The following is a 17964-nucleotide window of genomic DNA, read 5'->3' as shown; positions in this document are numbered from 1 at the left end:
GTTGCTTTCACCTATTAAAAGTGTCCCTTAAGTCAAAAGGTGTGCCAAAATTTTATTTTCGGTTATTGCTTATAGTTATTATTGATAATAAATAGCATTTGCAGTAATCCTCGTATACACTGTTTTTAATTAAAATATCTAATGTTTTGTCAGGTGCATGTAATGCCGTAAATTTAAGAGACAAAATGTATTACTTTCAGTAATGAAATTTAGATCGATTTTATTGGTATACTGCTGATATTGGATTATTGAATGCATTATTGGTAGAACTTCATTTTTTTATGTACTTATTTAGCCCTTCCGAAGATATAGTATCTGGCATGTGTACCTTTGGTGCAGGTGGTCGTGTGTTCGGTTCCCAGCGGGAGAGCACAAAATAGTTTCATTATCATTAATCTCTCATGTCCTGTAGCCTAAAGAACATAACAATGGAATGTTAAACTAAAAATTTCATGTCTTTTTTTCTATTTACTTATTTATATTAACTATGTTTTACCATTTCATTGCAGCTCACTCAGGCATGAGAATTTAGTGCAGCTTCTAGGGCTTGTATTTAACAATAAGCACATATATCTGGTCACAGAATACATGAGTAAAGGCAGTTTAGTTGATTACCTTCGTTCGCGTGGAAGGCTACATGTTACAAAGAAGGACCAAATAAATTTTGCATTGTAAGTATTGTTTTTTTATAGCAGGGTGGAAGGGAAGATAGAATTGAAAGTTATACTGGTAAAAGTGTAAAATATACTCAGATCTACGTATTGTTGATAAGTGTCAATGTATTGAAAATTTTGCATTAGAAATTTTAATTGCTGATTTTAATTATTATTTTTTCTGTGTTACTGAAAGAATAGCAGTCCGATGAAAGTAGCTTCAGCAGAAGGTAGTAACATGTATGTAAGAAAAAACAATGCCCAAAATAATTAATTCAAGTTGATCCATATTTTATACGTGCTCTGTAAGCGAAATAATTCGGCTTAATCCTGGAAATGGTTAAACGCGACCAATATTATGTAAACAAGACAGTTTCAGCGGGCAACCTCCGTCGTATTCAATGGTGGTGAAGAAACTTCACCTGTAAAATATCATCATGGAATTTATCTTCAGCCTCTTTAGATCAAAAAAATATACTATTAATAGAGATGAAAACTCGAATCCTTTGAATTATTTGATGATAATTAAGCCAAAAATTTTTAAAAAATAATTTGTTTAAAACTTAAAAGTATGTATGCACTTTTTGTAAAATGATTGTAAACTATAATACGTAATTCTTCCAACTGTAATACTTTACACACTAAGAATACGCTTAATTAAAAATCATATGATTTTCGAAAACCTCTGAATTGGCAATTCGGTTAAGACGACTAGTGCATACATTTATGTGCAGTTCTAATCTACCAAGACGTTTTTCAAATATTTGACTTTCTAATTAATCGTGATCGTATTGCGTAAAGTATTACACAGTTGGATAATTTAGTTATTCGAAAAGCGCTCTGGTTTTTAATCGTCTGACAGATTTTTGTTTCTCGGTTGCCGATGTTGTTTTGTATTGTTGCTCTACCCACAAACATTCCGATTGTCGCCTTAGTCTGAATTTCACGCATTTCTTCAGTCTGTGCCTAGCATGGAGCAGTTTACTCTAGCGCAACGTGTGCTAATTGGGAAAACTTTTTATCAGAACGTATCGTCTCATTTCGCGTAATGATGACCAACAGTGGCCCCCGAGATCATGCGACTTACCTTCTTGTGACTGTTTTCTTTGGGGTACTCGTAAATCATTGTTGTATGTCAATATACCCCGTTCCATCCGTGAATTAAAGGAAAAAATGCGACGATCTTCGTCGAAATCCAAGTGGAAACTTGTCAGGCAGTCATAGCGAATTTCACGAACAGAGTTATTGCATGCCAGCGCAGTAGAAGAGGTCATATGTTCGACGTTATTCACCATACCTGAAATCGGAATGTGTGATTAACATGTTTATGAGTTTTGTTAGTGTGTTTTGAAAAAATAAAGTTCACAATTTGATGTAAGAAAACTGGCACGCTTTTTGAATAACCGTATATTATAGTTTACCGTCGTTTTATCAAAACATACGTACTTGTAGGTTTTTAACTGATGATTCGTTTTTCATCATCAGTACCAAGTAATTCAAGGAATTCGAGTTTCCATATATATCAGCGGTATATTTTTATTTAAAAAAAAAATCGACGATAACATTTCTTAATGTAAGATGTTTTGCAGAATAAATTTCTTCACTAGCAGTGAAGATTACGTAGATCGTTCGTTGAAACAGTAAATATTAGTGGTATTTAATTATGTAAGTTTTGACATTATTGTTATTATTATTATTATTATTATTATTACCGTAAATACGCGCATAATTTTCGCATCCCAATTTGGAAGGGCATTTTCTGTATATTTTATTTTCCTCGCGTAATTTGCGCACGCAAGGATTTGACAGTGATTTGTAAGAAACCACACGACTTCTTAATCAATTTTTTAATGTTATTTTTCTACAAATTTAGAATTAGTTGTTTGTTGTCAATTCTTGCTACAAAGAAAATGTGTACTGGTATTTTCGTGTTATTTTCACTGGGAAAAAAAAATTAGATGATGTTCATGATGGGGCTAATTTTTTTTTCCGCATAATTTACGCACCCTTGTTTCAAAACAACTTTTTTCCTCTAAAAAAGTGCGAAAATTACGCGACTAAATACGGTATTATTATTATTATTATTATTATTATTATTATTATTATTATTATTATTATTATTATTATTATTATTATTATTATTATTATTATTATTATATTCTCAAACGTATGTTTTAATCGTTTTTTGGTGAAACACTATTGATAATTACGATACTAATTACAGTGTTCTTCGTGGCTAAAAGGAAGTATAGAAATAGTGTTTTATGAAAATTAACTATTGGAAATCACCTTGTCGGAAACAAGTTTAAAAATAATTTATTCAGTAGAATATATATAAAGTTAGCACCATGATAGAATGGAGTTATGGCAACAAAAGAAACTAAAATACAATCCTAGTCAGATTAATTAATATGGTCGTATTTAAATTATCTTAAGCAATCTTATGAAGTTCCCGTTTGATGGCAGGGAAGTGTTAAAATAACGGGGCCGGAAAATCAAGTACATACTTTTTGGAGAGCTCTTCCTTATGCTGTGTAAAATCTTCGGAAATTTGGAGCCCATTAGAAAAAAAAAACTTTTGTTCGGAAATGTTGCCAAAAACCGAGAAAGATAATTTAAAACCTGATGCTAATAATACGCGTGCTGTAACCTGTCTGCGGCATATATACAATGGATTTCGCTAACAGGAAAAATACTTAAAGTGACAGGTGTTAATTTTACTTTTTAGTTTTCTGCTTTTTAATAAAATACCCCTTTATTATTTGTATATTTTTTGAACAACTCAGAAAGAGGTATGATCTTATTTACATGTACACACATGCACCGCACAAGAGTAAATTTGAGCAAGAAATATAGGGTTGAATATGTGAAACTTCCGTTCGTTATTATTACAAATGATTTCTCGCATTTGAGAACATGTATTTGTTTTCATACAGGATTTTGTACATAAAGTTTATATAAAGTCTATATTAGAATATTAAATAATAGTAATTATATGTTTTAGTGGATTTTTTCAGAAGAAATTTTATTAAAATTAACAAAACTTAAGCAGATCAAAGAGCATATTAATAACTCAGTTCTATTCAAGAGCCGTATTTGTTGCAGCAGAAACGCTTCATGATTGTAGACTTACATGTAACTTTGAAAATTTTGTAATTAATTCACATCCACGAATAAACTGAAAAGTACACAGAGGAAATGAGCGTAGACTATTAATTTTCAAGAGTAAATAAAACAGTTTTATTTTCGAGTTTTTTTGAAAGTATTTGTGATATTGAAATTTTTGAACTTAAATTTTTCACGCGTTCGAAAAAAAATCATTACTAGTAAAATTAACCTAATACAAATATTTTTGTTCTTTTGCTAATTTTTCCGGAAAGAAACCGGAATAAAACTGTTTTTTACCAACAGGTTCAAAATTTCTGGAAATTTACAACACTACATAGGATCAAGATTAACAGACCACCACAGACCATTCCCTGTTTTTAGATGAGTTTACTTTAATCCATCTAAAAACAGAGAATTTGTGTTGTTATTTAGTTCAGTCTATTTTGTTTTCGCGAATTCTGTCGAATAATGTTTAGAATATATAAGACGATAATTATGTCTGTTGTGCTTTATAGTTACATAATTCCTTACTTTGATGGAAAAACTAAGACTGAAAGTATTTGAAAATAAAATTCAGCGGCGAATATTCGGACCTAAGAGGGACAGGAATGAGAAATGATGGAAACTTCATAACGAGGAACCGCATTAATTTACACTTTACTTAACATTGATAAGATTAGTAAGTCTAAGGGGCTCAGGTAAACAGGTAATATAACCAGAATAGAAGAAAGTAGAAACACTTCCAAAATTTTAACTGAATACTCAATCGGAAAATGACCATTGGGAAGACTTAAGTGCAGATGGGAGGACAATATTAAAATGAATCTCGCAGAAATAGAAATTCAAAGTAGAAACTAGAACCAACTGGCTAAGGACAAAAGTTAGTGGAGAGGTTTTGTGAATGCGGCATTGAACCTTCGGGTTCCATAGCCCATAGAAATAGTTGGTTAGCTACAAATTAAACTGTTAATTTCCGACAGTGCTTATGATTAATATTTCCATCTTGTTTTTTTGTTACAGTGATACTTGTTCTGGTATGGAATATTTAGAATCTCGGAAAGTAGTTCATCGTGATTTGGCGGCTCGCAATGTATTGATTTCAGAAGATGGAATAGCAAAAGTGTCTGACTTTGGTCTGGCTAGAGAGGAAAATTTTACTTTGGAGGGTGGAAAACTCCCAATAAAATGGACAGCCCCGGAAGCGCTGAAACAAAGCGTAAGATATATTTTTGTATTGTTCCTTTAATAATGTTATCTGTTGATTGCAATATTATGCCTTTAATTGTTAAAAAGATTTTAATTTTATTTTGAGTTTTATATAAATACTTTTGTTTCGATATGAAATTCTTGTGGAAAAAATACCGTAGTCTAAGAAGAGAAAGAGAGAGAGGCAAATGTACTATAATATTGCAAACGTGAAATCCTTAATGGGTGACAAGACCCACGAACATACAAGTTGGATATTGCTTCATATGTGATGGAAAATGTTCGCTTTTTTTGTTGTATGATTTCAGAAGATCCGTTCATGGGAACTCATCATTCAATGATCATAAATGATTTCATACATACTAGTATCACATCAGAGAGGCTTAGTTATTTTACCAAAATATTTCCTAATCGTAGTAAGTATTTTTGTGGCAGTACGGCAGAAGAATAGTTGAAATGTGTAATATTTTAATGATTGAGTTTTAAAACGTACTGTTAAGTAGTATCAATTTACATGTTTAAAATAATTTAAATCTTCTCAATATGATGTAAAATAAATGTACGTAATTACAGATTTATGTTTATGTATTTTTTAAATTTTTTTAATGATATTCAAGATAAAAGAAACCCAATAGATGTATCAAAGTTCTAGCTTACCCTGGCCCAATAATAATTTTTGTGTAACTATGAATTTTATTACTTTTTACAAATCAATTTTATTTCCTTCAAAACAGTTCCCTTGGGCGTACACGGCAGTGGAGGCATTGTTGCCATTCCTCGTAACAATGCTGGAAGGTTTCTGCTGGAATACCTTTCAGCTCGTCGGTCACGCTTTTCTGAATGTTATCCAAAATACCAAAATGATGCTCTTTTATGTGTTTTTATAGCAAGGGGAATAAAACGAAGTTACAGGAACAGAGATCGACGAGTAGGGAGGCTGAGGAACCACAGGAAGCTTTTTTTCTGCGAAAAATTTGTTGGTGGAGTCTACTTAGTTGTAAATTCTTGGAACGATCTTCATACACTTTTCTCATGTCCAAATTCTGTGTTAAAATTTCAGGGACGGTAAACACGTTCAAATGCATAACTCACTACCGATCATTCTCACCATCAGTTGACAATGTGACCTCACAAGAGACATTATCATTAGACTCTTTTGAGTCTTTTCATGAGACTCTCTTCACATTATCATCTTCGAGATTTTCACATTATTATCATTCTCGAGATTGAAGGTCTTCCTGCGTGAAGTTTGTCTTTTACTTGCTCTCGGCCTTCTAAAAAGGACTTTGCCATCTGAACACTTGTTCCCTGGATAGGAAAAGTTCCTCATAAACCCTTGTAACTTTTTCAGAAGTCACCGTAGTGGATTCGCCAAGCTTTACACAAAATTTGATGGCACAACGTTGCTCAAACTTCTGCCTGGGTCATTTTCGTAATTAACATCAGAAACATCACTTCAGACGCTCTCAATACTGGCGTAGCAACTATAAGTAACTGAGTCAACGGCAAGGGGATAACTTAACCGCTATGTAAAGGTGGAGGCAGCAGTGTTGTAGGTTCGTGCACATGTTGCCAGTCTCGTTACTTTTCTAACCACCTCGTAAACGATGTTTTCAACAACTGACGACTTTAGAAATACTAAAGCGTGGTTCATATTGTAATATTTCGTAGAGTAATAGTACGCGGGTTTTCCGTCATACAGTTTGTACACAAGATTTCAAATAAGTAAGTCTCTCTAAGTTCTTTCCTCTGTAATTCGACCTCCTGCCCGTTGCAGCTCACAGAGATAAGATTAGACGAGTCCGTCCCATCTGTTGCAACTTGAAGAGAGAGTTAGAATATGACCAGTTAACAACTGATGACTTCTGCCTCGAGTTGTCCGTTTATGTAGTCGGTTTTTGGAGGCGGAGCTTGTGGAAGAATTGAATGGGTCCTCTTCGTATCTGTTCGTGTCGTCTTCGTGTTCCATCGGTGTGACGGTATCTGTTGGCTGTTTGCTGGTGTTTGTACCGAAGCACGTGGTTTTATTTACTAATACGGGATAATTCCAATATGAGGGATATTGTAATGTTATTAATGACAGATCAGTATTATTATTATAGGTGTCGGTATAGACATGTACATCTAGTACATAGGACACGTACTATAAAGGGTGTTACTGAATTATACCGACAAACTGTAAGAGGTAATTCCTCACATCAAAACAAGTCAAGAAGTTCCTATGGACCTGTGGGGAAAATGCAGAGTTTCAGAGCTAGGACTGTCCAAAATCGCGAAAAAGCCAAATTTTAAGAGTCCCTGTTTCGAGTTCGAGAAATCGTGGGGTGGTGGTCGTTATCAGCGTAAAGAACGTAATGCATACACAATCCAAAAATGCATATTACATCAATTTTCAACGGATATGCAGGGTATTCTGTACAGGGTATAATTTTCAAATATGCTCTCAATAAAGTTTTCAGATATACCAAGATTTCAAGGAGGGTCCAAAGTAAGCAGGAGGTAAGCCTTGACAACAATCGACATCCAGTGCTTCGGAAGGAAGTTGGAAGTGTTAGGAACCGGCAGCTCCCGGTTTTTTTGTGTTCGGAATAACATGTGATGCGATGTATTTCGTCACGGTATATTTCACGTTTTCTTTACTTATAAGCTTGAATAAAAACGTCGCAGCATTTTCTTCTCGAATACGAGAGACCGTACTGTTGACGATCCTTAACACTTCCGACATCGCGCCAAAGTATTCCGTATTCACTGCTGTCAAGGCTTATAGTTTGCCTACTTTGGACCAAATATAAAGTCAAAGCATATCTCAAAATTCGGTTGATGGCATGTCTGGGAAATTCTCCCTGCAAGGAATACTCTGCATACCCATTGAACATTAATGGAATATACATTTTTGGATTGAGTATGCATGACTTCCTTTACGCTGATAAGAACCACCACTCCACGATTTCTCGAATTCGAAATAGGGCCTCTTGAAATTTGGCTTTTTCGCGATTTTAAACAGTCCTAACCGAAACTATGCATTTTCCCCACAAGTCCATAGGAACTTCTTGACTTATTTTGATGTGAGGAATTACCTCTTACAGTTTGTCGGTATAGTTTATTAACACCCTGTATATTAATAGTGAAGTCTGATATATATAATCCTCCCTAAGCACTAGACCTGCATAATGTCCTCCCTGCTGGTCTAGTGGCTAGCGCTTGTCTCCTTTAGTCTAAAGGGCATAACCTTGGATCGTTAAACTAAAAAAAATAATTTTATTTCAATTTTAGACCCCTATAAGCCCAAATTTTTGTACCTGATTTTAATTTAAAGGTCATGAAAATAGCAAATTGATAGATTAAGAAGAGCCACATTTTAGGAAAAAATGTTTTTATGTGCTCTCACGTAAAAAATAAATGAATTTGTAGGGAATAATATGATATAAAAAGTGAAAGGTCCAAACAAAGGTGTCACTATCAATTTATTTTTTTGATTTATTTTCGGGCGTACAAGCTGTAAAGTTCTGAAATAGAACACAAGGAATATAGTTATATAGTTGTATATAGTTACTCAAATTTTTTATTAATATTTTTTCCCAAATTTTCTTCCTGAAAAAATATTTCTTTCGGTATTAGAAATTGATATTCGAAACTAGTGAAATAAATAATTAATAAAGCTTGTGTACGTACACACAATGGCTATGATGGGCACAAAGTATGCAGGATTATACTGTGACAGAATAAGAACTATTTCCCATATAGCATAGTGTAGTCAAGGGAGAACGGTAGCTCAGTAGTAAATTTCCAACCTCTGGTGCCTAGCGATTCCTAGTTCGATCCCAGGCAAGTAAGCTTGTGGTGGATACTTGCATGTCTGTGGGATTTCTCGGGGTTTGCCGTTTCCTCTCCCACTCTCATTACACCAATTCTTTCAATCATCATCGTTTAGCCTAAAGGGCATAACCATGAGGCAGAGAACTAGAAATTACATTACATTTCATGTAATATAGTCGATCACAGTTAACGATAAAACTGTTGCTTTTAGTTCCAAACCAAATTAAACCTATTAATAGTACATTTTTAAAAATTTATTATTGTCTCTCTGAAATTATGCCTTTGTGCGAATAATGTTCCGTTAGCTACTCAGTAGATTATTAATTTTATTGATATGGATTGTATTCATCTTACATTTTCTTTATTTAGTTATCCATATATCTACGGTGCTGGCATGTATGTTTGGTTTCATTTTAATCTGTCCATTTGTTTTTTTTTTTTTTTTTTTTTTTTTTTTTTTTTAAATTTGTAACCATTAATTTCTTGTTATATTTTAATGTTATGACAGTATCTTATTGGTATATTACTGTTTATTTTGTAGAAATTCTCCAACAAATCGGATATGTGGAGTTTTGGAATACTACTGTGGGAAATCTATTCTTTCGGAAGAGTGCCTTATCCTAGAATAGTAAGTACACAATTGTTGAAAATCATCAGTTGCAGATTGTAATTAACGGAATAATGTCCGTTTGGGTTACGATCACAATAAATCTTTATTTAACATTATAATAAGGAAATTTGATTTTGATCAGAAAATGAAAAAATAATTGTATTGACCTCATGTAAGAATAGGATCATATATCAAAATTAAATTGAAAAAAATAAGTGAGAATGACACAGTAGGAATAATCTTAAATGGGTTTTAATTTAATTATTTTCAGATATGAGTTTTACTGTAATTTACCAACCTTTATTAAAACGAACTTCTGAGGGAAAAATGAAAATGTGTATCAGTTTTTATTAAATCGAGAAATATTTCAAACGCATCAAGAACGCACAGTGTTCTTGCTTTATTAAGAACACTGTGTTTAAGGTTGTGTATAGTATAAAAGATGATGAGGTTTTCTTTAAGATTTTTTTTTGTTTGTTTGTTTAAAAGGTTTTGCAAGACTCTGAAACTTAAAAAATGATATATAAATTGATGAAAATATATTTTCCTGTTCATACAGGATGTCTATCGGTCACGAAAGTCATGAAAAAGTCACGAAATCAGAAAACGGTCATGAAAGTCAAGAAATTTAGTTTTTGGGTCACGCTTTTTTTTTAAATCTGTACAAATATAAGTATACACTGGAAAATTTTGTTCTATAAAAGGTCAAAATTTACCACCAAAAATGTCCATGGTCGGCTTTAGACGCTACCAAATCGCAAGCAAAGCACGCTTCTATCGCATGCATGAAAATTCGCATCGAAATGTTACTAAATTTTATGGTATGGGAAAGAAAAGGTAACGAAATTTCATTTTGGAAATTTAGTAGACACCTTATGATATGACAAGTGGTATTTACGTAAAGAAAATGAAATAACACATTTTTAATTGAATTATTGAGAAGATAAGTGAAACATTAATTCCGTTAATTGCATCTGTTAACGAGGTTTCCTGAATGTCTTCGGCCATCTAAACTGCGGCATTGGTTACCAGGTTAAGTCATTTACCTGAATGGTTCTATTCCAATGGTTACATATTCAACAACTTCTTAAATCACTAATTATTGTTTAATTTTTGCACAGTAATCTAAAGTGAAGTGTATAAGTTATATTAAGAAAAAAGCAGATTCTAAGAAAAAACCTCATATTGTTACTGTCTGCAAGATTCTCACATTGTTAATATGGCCAGAAGAATTGCTAAATTGTCATTTCTTTCATAATGAAATAGCTGTAATTTTTACTATATAAACAGTTAGTTTAACTAGATGTCTCATTCCAACTATGAACTCTTCCACCAAAAGTGCACAATGTGTTTATAAAATGATCCGATGTTCATATGACTTAATCTGGTGAACAAGGCCATAACTTAAGTGGGCGAAACCGTACAGTAAAATTCTTACATACGGAATTAACGGAGTGTGTGTTTCTAATTATCTTTTTAATACAAAAGATGACAAAAAAAAAGTAAACGATGTTCCTCGAACCTCTCAGTTAACTGCTGTTATTTCCCAGTATATTGCTAGCTACACTGAGCCCTGACTTGCTAACTGTATCAGTTGAGCACAATACCTCGAACGACGAAGTAAAAATGATACTTTCGGAAGGAAGGAATGTTTTTGTGGACTTCTGCTATCCATTATAGCCTCACTGCAAAACAATAAAGTTGTACAAAGAAGAGGGTTTAATCGTCGGCAGAGCTGTTGTGGGTCTTATCATCCGGCAATGGGCACAACAGGCCCCTACGATACATGATCGACTTGAAATTGTAAGAACATTAACCCAGTTCATTCGAATCTCCAATAAGTGCTCACTATTAGGAGAGCACAATACCCCAACGCAGAGTAATTCGGCCATACGAGTTATCTCAAAAGACAGCTTCCAACATCATTCGGAAGAAACTGGCATTGGAAGCGCTTCTCAAAATACGCGGACATCACCTCGCAGAGTACTATGTTCAGAAGAGGTTCACAAACGCCTCAAAACTATATGAAACATACCTTCCAGGAAATAAGTGGAAATGGATGTGTACCGTGGATAAGGGGTGGCTCTACCTGAATGAGACCAACAAAATTCTGTCTACTTTCTACAGTCAAACAGACCACAAGGGCCATTCTGACTTTGTGCTACAGGACCTCCAACCATACCGCTCGATCACTACAGGCGTTCTACTCAAGGAAGGCAGCAGAGACGAGAATTCGAGTGATCATGAAAATTCCTGTGAAATCCTCGGATGCCTTACCAATGGACCGTCGTAGGTTAGGATTCCTCAAACAAGTTCTCGCTCGGCGTCGTTTACACACGTTACAGAATGCAAAGTTGCCAAAGCAATACGACGGAACATTCCTGTATTAGTTCTACGCAGGAGTTTGCTACAGGGGAAACTAAACTGCCTGGCCATCGTCCGGCGCGTGGCTGTCACATCAAACACAATCGGTGATAAAGGATTTACTAGGCAGGTAATTCGTTCAAAATCTACAACGATAATGTGTATTTTGTATGTACTTCGAAGTATTGTTTCTATTTAAAGCAAAAGTGCTATTTAAAAGAGCACAAGCGGTTAAGAAGAAGAAGAAAATATATAAAGAAATAATTTAAAATATTTTGTATTATATCGATATATTTCTTGTTTTCGTTGCTATGACAACTTGTTTATTTTGTTGTTAAGGTAACTAGAAAAAGATAGAACGAAGAAACCATATTGTTAGAATTGGATGTATATTATTTTAATGTGACATACGGTATATGTTGAAAAATATATATATCCAAAAGTGCATAACTATGTTGTGTGATTCATTATAATCTCATGTACTTTATAAATATTCAATATATTTGAAACCAGGGAATGTAACGGAAGAATTAACGTTACATACTTATATGGTGCCGAAACCGTGGAGACCTTGAGATTAGTCAGAAATTTTAGTAAACTATCTCAACATTACGGATTACATTTTACTACGTAATAAAAGAAAATATATCGAAGAACTAAAATGAATACCAGTACAGGAGTTGAAGATGTCAATATTCCAGCAACTGAGACTTCAACGGATGTGATGGATCTTTTACGACAGCTAGGACAGCAGATAAATTCCATGACACAGCAAATTAATTCTATGACACAAAATTTAGAACAGATGGTTTCCAGATTAGAACAAGTAACACAAAATTTGGATTCCAGATTCGAACAAGTAAAACTACAAATAGGACAGCAGATGGATTCCAAATTGGAGCAAGTAACACAGCAGATAAATACCAAATTGGAAATAACTGACAATAGAATAGAGCAAATTATCCATGGTTTTGCAGTGGTGAGAAGTACCGTTGATGTAGTAGAAATGCAAGTCAATGAACATACAAACCAAATTCGGAGACTGCAAGAAGAGGTGCATACCATCAAAGAGAAAATCAGTACATCAAAGTGTAATTCTGATCCTGCCCTCAACGTAGTGTATGAGGAACATAGGAGAACTGAATCAAGACCCTGTGAAGAAGACAGCAATTCATCAGAAGGATATTCTGAAAGGGAGGACATCATCTCTAATATCAAGGACGAAGGAAGAAGACCACGTCGAAGGAATCATACACACGTAAAACCTAGACATCTAAGGTATTTTAGTACTGATAATCGCGTGAAATTTAATGAAATCGTTAACTAAATTCAGGGGTGGATTTGAGGACATCCCAGCGAGTACCTTTTTAGAAAAATTTGAAGAAGAATGTGAACTAATTGGTATAGATAAGGCTAATTTCCTCAAAATATTGCCACATATTTTGTTACCACCTTGTTCGGTATGGTATAAAGTGATCAGAGGTAGTCTGCGTAATTATTCAGATTTTAAGAATGCGCTTTTAGCAAATTTTGAAAACGATTTCATGTTAGCAGACCGGAATGCTCAAATTAGAAACCGACGTTTTGATCCTAAAGTGGACAAAAGTCTTGCAGATTTTGTAATTTCAGCATATAATGACTTGAAACAGATCGATCCATATCAGCAGGAATCACGCATTATTGCATAAATAAAAATATTATTACCGTTTAGGCTGCAGCAAGTATTGATCTCTTCGCAGTGTATTAATTTTAATCACTTAATAATGATAGTTCAAAATTATGAGTCAGTCTAGGTTACAAATAATGATAGTTCAAAATTGTGAGAGTCAGTCTAGGTTACAAGGTAATAATAACAGTAATCAAGCTGACCATGTTCCTGTTCGAAATATCAAGGTTAGAGAAGATTGTAATCATAATACGAGAGGTAATGTTAGATTTTCTCGTAATGACAATACGACCGAACCTAATTTTAGAAGAAACAGAAATAATAATCATACAGCTTTAAGAAATAATGTAAATAATCGATCTCATTCTTCACGTACTCCCAGATTTCGTAGTAATTACATAGGTGGGAGAAATTTTCAGAATAGGAACCAAAGAACTGGTGAAGTAAATAACATACAGGACTATACTCAAGATTGTGCCATTGAATACAACTTATTCGAATCATTTGGTAATGTCACTTAATCTAAATGTGGTTGACTTGGAATGGGTTAAAGCCACGTTAGCAATTTATCCGCAAGAGTATAAGAACAATCATTTAAACTTATATGATAATGCTTCAAATCCTTTAAATGATAATAATCACCTTTTTCGTTTAAAGGACAATTATATTAATGTCGAGTTTTCAGATTAATTCTTAATGTAATAATTTTTTATTGTGTGATTATTTTGTGTGATATCGATTAGTTTTTGTTTTCGTTGCAATGACAACTTGTCTTGTTGTTAAGGTAACTAGAAAGAGATAGAACGAAGAACCATATTGTTAGAATTGGATGTATACTATTTTAATGTGACAAATATAGTATATGTTGAAAATGTATATATATCCAAAAATGCATAACTGTGTTGTGTGATTCCTTGTAATCTCGTGTACTTTTTAAATGTTCAATATATTTGGAACCAGGGAATATAACGGAAGAATTAACGTTACAAGTCGACTGTTTTTTCGTGGGCAGTCGTCTGTAATTGATACAGTTGGTACTTTCCAAAATTTCCATTTTAATGCGTGTAATCATTTGTTAGTTTTTTGTGTGTGTTGACTTAATGGAGACAACGTTTCTGTAGTGTGTTGTTATATCCAAATATATAAATAAGAATAAAAAATGTGAACAGTAAGCGACATATAGATCGATACATGATAGTTGAGGATTGGAAATAAGGTTGATATTAACGGTAACTGAGCAGAAAATTTTTACTTGATTTAGTTCGTGTTTGTCGTAGCTGCCATCTTAAGTTTAGCGTTAATGGGAAGAGTGTCAGTAATATTTCCAAATAAAATCTAGAGCTCTCTCGTGGCTATGTGGATAGCGTACGCACTGGAGTCCCGGGTTCGATTCCTGGCAGGAGCTCATGTGATTCGGATCTCATGTTAAGCTGTAGGTCCAGGTTTCATGCAGTCTCGCTGCTGAAAGATGCTAAATGCAAATCAAGTCCAAATAAAATCGATTTTTTCCAGATGTTAGTTTCTATTTTATTTATTGACTTTTTTTTTGTAAGTTCTGTACATTTGTTCGGAAATCATATCCAAATATATATAAAGGGAAAAATCAAGCCACAATTATATTAAAATAACCTACAGAATTACCTTCCCGAGTATGGAAAAGAAAGAAGAAAAAAACAGCGTGGCCATGAGGATCATTACTTAGGAGTCATCGTGATGTTTTCCTTGAAGGTGTAAAGAGAATCTGATTGAAAGAGAAAAACTATAAATAAAACAACGAATTTTCCATGGAACTATTGTTGCTTCTGTGACTAAGCACCAGATTCAGTCATTTGGAAAGCTGACCACTGGATCTTATCTTGTTACATTGAGTCGTCAGGATTACTTCACAATCAACACTCGTTGTACTTCGCGCATATTTCTATGTCTAATCTTAGATGTTTTAGTGTTTGCGTTATATTTAGTATCGAATACATATTTGTGTAACTTCACTTTGTCACCGTCTGTTCCTCGTTCTGCTTCGAAATTTTGCTCGGGACTTTGTTTTCGTAAGTCTGCAGGCTGTATTCAGGTGAGTTGATTTTAACGTGCCTTTCAGCAGCGAGGTTATATGAGACGGGATCTACTAATCAACGTGGAATCCGAACCACATGAGCTCCCGCCGAGAATCGAACCCGGGTCTCCCACGCCAAAGGCGCGTATGCTAACCGCTTAGCCACGAGGGAGCTCTTCAGACTCTATTCAGTCTCAACACTTAATAGTCTATACTAATATAATAAAACATTACTAGATATACCACAAGGCGATCATGGACAGTGTTCCATGTATCACAAACGTATTGAGTAATATTTGTAAAATAAAAGTACATTTAGTAGTCAGAAAAATTTACACTTAAGTAATACGTGGTAAGTTTCAAAGATTTATTAGTGTCTATATCTAATTTTTAAAATACTTACCGTATTTGTGCAACTATAGGTCGCACTTTTTCCCCTAAATTTTGGCTTGAAAATTCATGGTGCGGCCTATAATGGAGATTTTCCTCCTCAGATCATAAATCGTCAATTTCTAAATGACATGTATACGTATGTTCTGGGTTGAAATTAATACTATTACAAGTTACTTCTGTAAACAATCAAAGACTTTAGGAGAAAATAGCAGAAAAACTTGCTTTGTTCGCGAAAATTGCCACCTTCATTGGGTACCGGTAACATCTTACACTGGCACAAAAAACATTTGTATTCTTAATACTTTCATTAATAGGAATACGTATCTTTGTTATACAGTATATATATTTATATGCAGTACCTGTTCTTGAAAGAAGTAAAGCAGCTTTGTTTCGCAAAATTGCGTCAACTTTTTTGTACCCACTCAAATCAAAAACATATTACTTCCCGCCATCTCAGCATTACCAGCGTCTGATTCTTCACCCTGACTAGACGATCCAGAATGCTGCTCCGGTTCATTTTCACAAAGAAGGTAATTTTCTGCCCCATCAAGATTATTGGAAATCCCACTTTCTTTGAAACTTTTCATGACTAAGTCCTTCCAATATTGATCGCCAAGCAGCCAAAATCCAACGACACACTTCTTACAGAGACGCACGTTGCAAACGGCCTCCTGGCGTCGAAGTTGCTTTGTTCATGATGTAATTTCTATAGAATTGTCTTACACTACCTTTGAATTGATGACTGATGCACACACCCAAAGCTACAACACAGCTTTCTCGTAAATCTGGTAATGCGGCCTATATTCGAGATTTACTTTTTCTATAATCTCGTGTCTAAAAGTTTAGGTGCGGCCTATATTCGCGTAAATATGGTACTTTTTTCATTTGTTTGTACAAAACTAAATTCGGTTCACAGACAGCAGAAAATGTAATTCATAACTATGCCGTATGTATGTTGAGAGGAGAAAGGTGTACAAAATCAACAAATATTTTCTTACATATATAGTTCTTCCGTAATAACCAGAATTTTCTCCACTACCGTCGTGTTGAAAGTGTCTGAATTTTGCGCGAAAACGTACGAAATGTTATGAGGGACGTCCAACAATACAAATATCTATCTCATTCATTTCACTAAATGTTGGAAATTTTACTAGGAAGAGAGAGACACATTCAGTATGGCATATGGGGATAGAGAAGTTTTGTTCTGCGTAAGGGCACATTTATTTATATGAGGACATTTGATACACCAAATAGAAATATGTGCTTAACATAACACGAATTTAGTTTGAAAAGAATGAGGAGTTTGGAACTTTAATTGTTTCATTTCTTCTGAACTTTTGATATAAAGATGAGAAATTTAGTATATGAAACCCTTAGCACATCTTAGTTTATCTTATTTCCTACAGGACAAAGAACAGCCAGTGAGACTAATAGCTTTGAATTGATGCTTTGGTACATGTGATAAAATTGAATATCAATATATTTTTTAAAAAGTTCATATTGATTCTGTTTATATTATATATAAGTTTGTACATTTAAATAAGGATTAAATAAGCTCATGTGGGCTAAAACTTCAGAAAGTGTGCTTTTTTTTCTTTCGTTTTCAACGCATAGATAGAACAAAAGCTTCTCATAACAATAATTTCACTTATTTTTAAATTCAGATTTTTGAAAATTCCTTGCATTTCCAATCTTTCGTCTTTCCCCTGAAGCCTTCTTCACGGAGGATAAAAATAGAGTAGTAGTAATAAAGATATCAAAGGAATGCTTTTATTACTCTACTTCAATTTTTATTCACAGTGAACAAGTCTCCAGGAGAGAGCCAAAAACTTAAATGCAGAAATTATCAGTAATCAGAATTGAAAGTAAGTGAAATGATTTGTAAAATTCCTAAGCATGTTAACATATTGTCTCTTATTAATAGTTTACAAAGTGTGTTTCTCTTCTCATAGCCGTTGGCAGATGTTGTGAAGCACGTAGAGAAAGGATACAAAATGGAAGCTCCAGAAGGTTGCCCACCAGAAGTTTATGAAATCATGAGACAGGTAATTGTTTCTGTAAATTTTCAATTCACTGTGGATTAATTTAAATATGATCT

General features: G+C 33.9%; 1 protein-coding gene across 2 annotated transcripts in view; it reads left to right on the top strand.

Moving 5' to 3' along the window:
* Csk (C-terminal Src kinase) overlaps nucleotides 1-17964 on the top strand; it is an 82372-nt gene that overhangs the window by 50738 nt on the left and 13670 nt on the right. For both annotated transcript variants that reach the window (XM_081734162.1, XM_081734161.1), the window contains exons 8-11: nucleotides 510-671; nucleotides 4782-4977; nucleotides 9325-9411; nucleotides 17819-17911. In XM_081734162.1, coding sequence (XP_081590288.1) covers nucleotides 510-671; nucleotides 4782-4977; nucleotides 9325-9411; nucleotides 17819-17911 — 538 coding nt within the window. The remainder of the gene's footprint in view (nucleotides 1-509; nucleotides 672-4781; nucleotides 4978-9324; nucleotides 9412-17818; nucleotides 17912-17964) is intronic.

The sequence above is a fragment of the Thermobia domestica genome, chromosome 12 (genome assembly GCF_964235325.1).
Source record: "Thermobia domestica chromosome 12, izTheDome1.hap1.1, whole genome shotgun sequence".
NCBI classification, from domain to species: Eukaryota; Metazoa; Arthropoda; class Insecta; order Zygentoma; family Lepismatidae; genus Thermobia; species Thermobia domestica.
This window is presented reverse-complemented; position numbering and strand designations above follow the sequence as displayed.